Source organism: Otolemur garnettii, unplaced genomic scaffold (assembly GCF_000181295.1).
Source record: "Otolemur garnettii isolate 467f Iridium unplaced genomic scaffold, OtoGar3 scaffold00100, whole genome shotgun sequence".
In the NCBI taxonomy this organism is placed as follows: domain Eukaryota; kingdom Metazoa; phylum Chordata; class Mammalia; order Primates; family Galagidae; genus Otolemur; species Otolemur garnettii.
The window spans coordinates 6,655,533-6,656,587 of NW_003852495.1; the positions used below are offsets into that span (position 1 = coordinate 6,655,533).

Below are 1,055 nucleotides of genomic sequence, written 5' to 3' on the forward strand. Positions count from 1 at the left end.
GCATTGCTAAATTGGATTTGTGTCCTAACCTATAGGTCCTGGCTCCACAAGGATAAAACATCTGTGGTGTAAGTAGAAAGAAGCCTGAAGTATCTATCATATAAGGAGACCTTCTGACCTGAGACCTGCCTCAGAGGCTAAAGAGTCCTGGGAAAGAGTGGATCCTGAAATTGCTGGAACTGCAGTTTATCTTGACCCTTCTGCCCAGAACAGGAAAGTTGTGAATGACTTCTCAGCCTTCAGAGATCAGCAATAGCTGTATGACAATGGAGTGTTTGACCCACATGATGGAAAGGAGAGGTAGGTGAGGTGGCTCAGAGGTGAGCAGAGCTTAGGAGAGAAGGCTGTTATGTTAAGGGATGATGTGAAAGACTTAGGAAATTCAATACTCTGACCAAGAAAGTTCACATGGGTGTTATTGACTGTGCAAGGTAGATATTTGTTTTTTATTTTATTCACTTGACTATTTGATTTTTTTAATTAAATGTAATTTATATTTTTTTAAAGGGCACATTTAAATATATTTTTAAATGCTATTATATTTTATACAAACAAAATTTCTTATCCCATCTCTTCTCATCCTCTAGTTTCATTCCCCAGAGGCAAATACTTTGAACATTTTTATCTGGATATTCTGATATTCAGCCTTCTGAATGACATCTTCATACTGCTAAGGCTTGATTTCTCAGTTTTAGATATTTTCTATTGATTTTTGACAATGAAGCTAAAGAGTTAGCTTTTTTTTTTTTTTTTTTTTTGAGACAGAGCCTCAAGCTGTCACCCTAGGCAGAGTGCCATGGCATCACAGCTCACAGCAACCTCCAACTCCTGAGCTCAAGCAAGTCTCCTGCCTCCGCCTCCCAAGTAGCTGAGACTACAGGTGCCCACCACAAAGCCCGGCTATTTTTTGGTTGCAGCCCTCCTTGTTTGGCGGGCCAGGCTGGATTCAAACCTGCCAGCTCAGGTGTATGTGGCTGGCGCCTTAGCCGCTTGAGCCACAGGCAAGAAGCCAGCTTTTTTTTTTTTTTTTTTTGCTACCTAACTCCTTCCTTGTC

The 1,055-nt window shown here is 40.9% G+C and overlaps 1 protein-coding gene across 2 annotated transcripts in view; it reads left to right on the forward strand.

Moving 5' to 3' along the window:
- Nucleotides 1-224: 224 nt before the first annotated feature.
- Nucleotides 225-1,055, forward strand: part of LOC105887631 (zinc finger protein 568) — a 20,426-nt gene continuing 19,595 nt past the window's right edge. For both annotated transcript variants that reach the window (XM_012809124.1, XM_012809125.1), the window contains exon 1: nucleotides 225-300. In XM_012809124.1, the coding sequence (XP_012664578.1) occupies nucleotides 225-300 (76 nt within the window). The remainder of the gene's footprint in view (nucleotides 301-1,055) is intronic.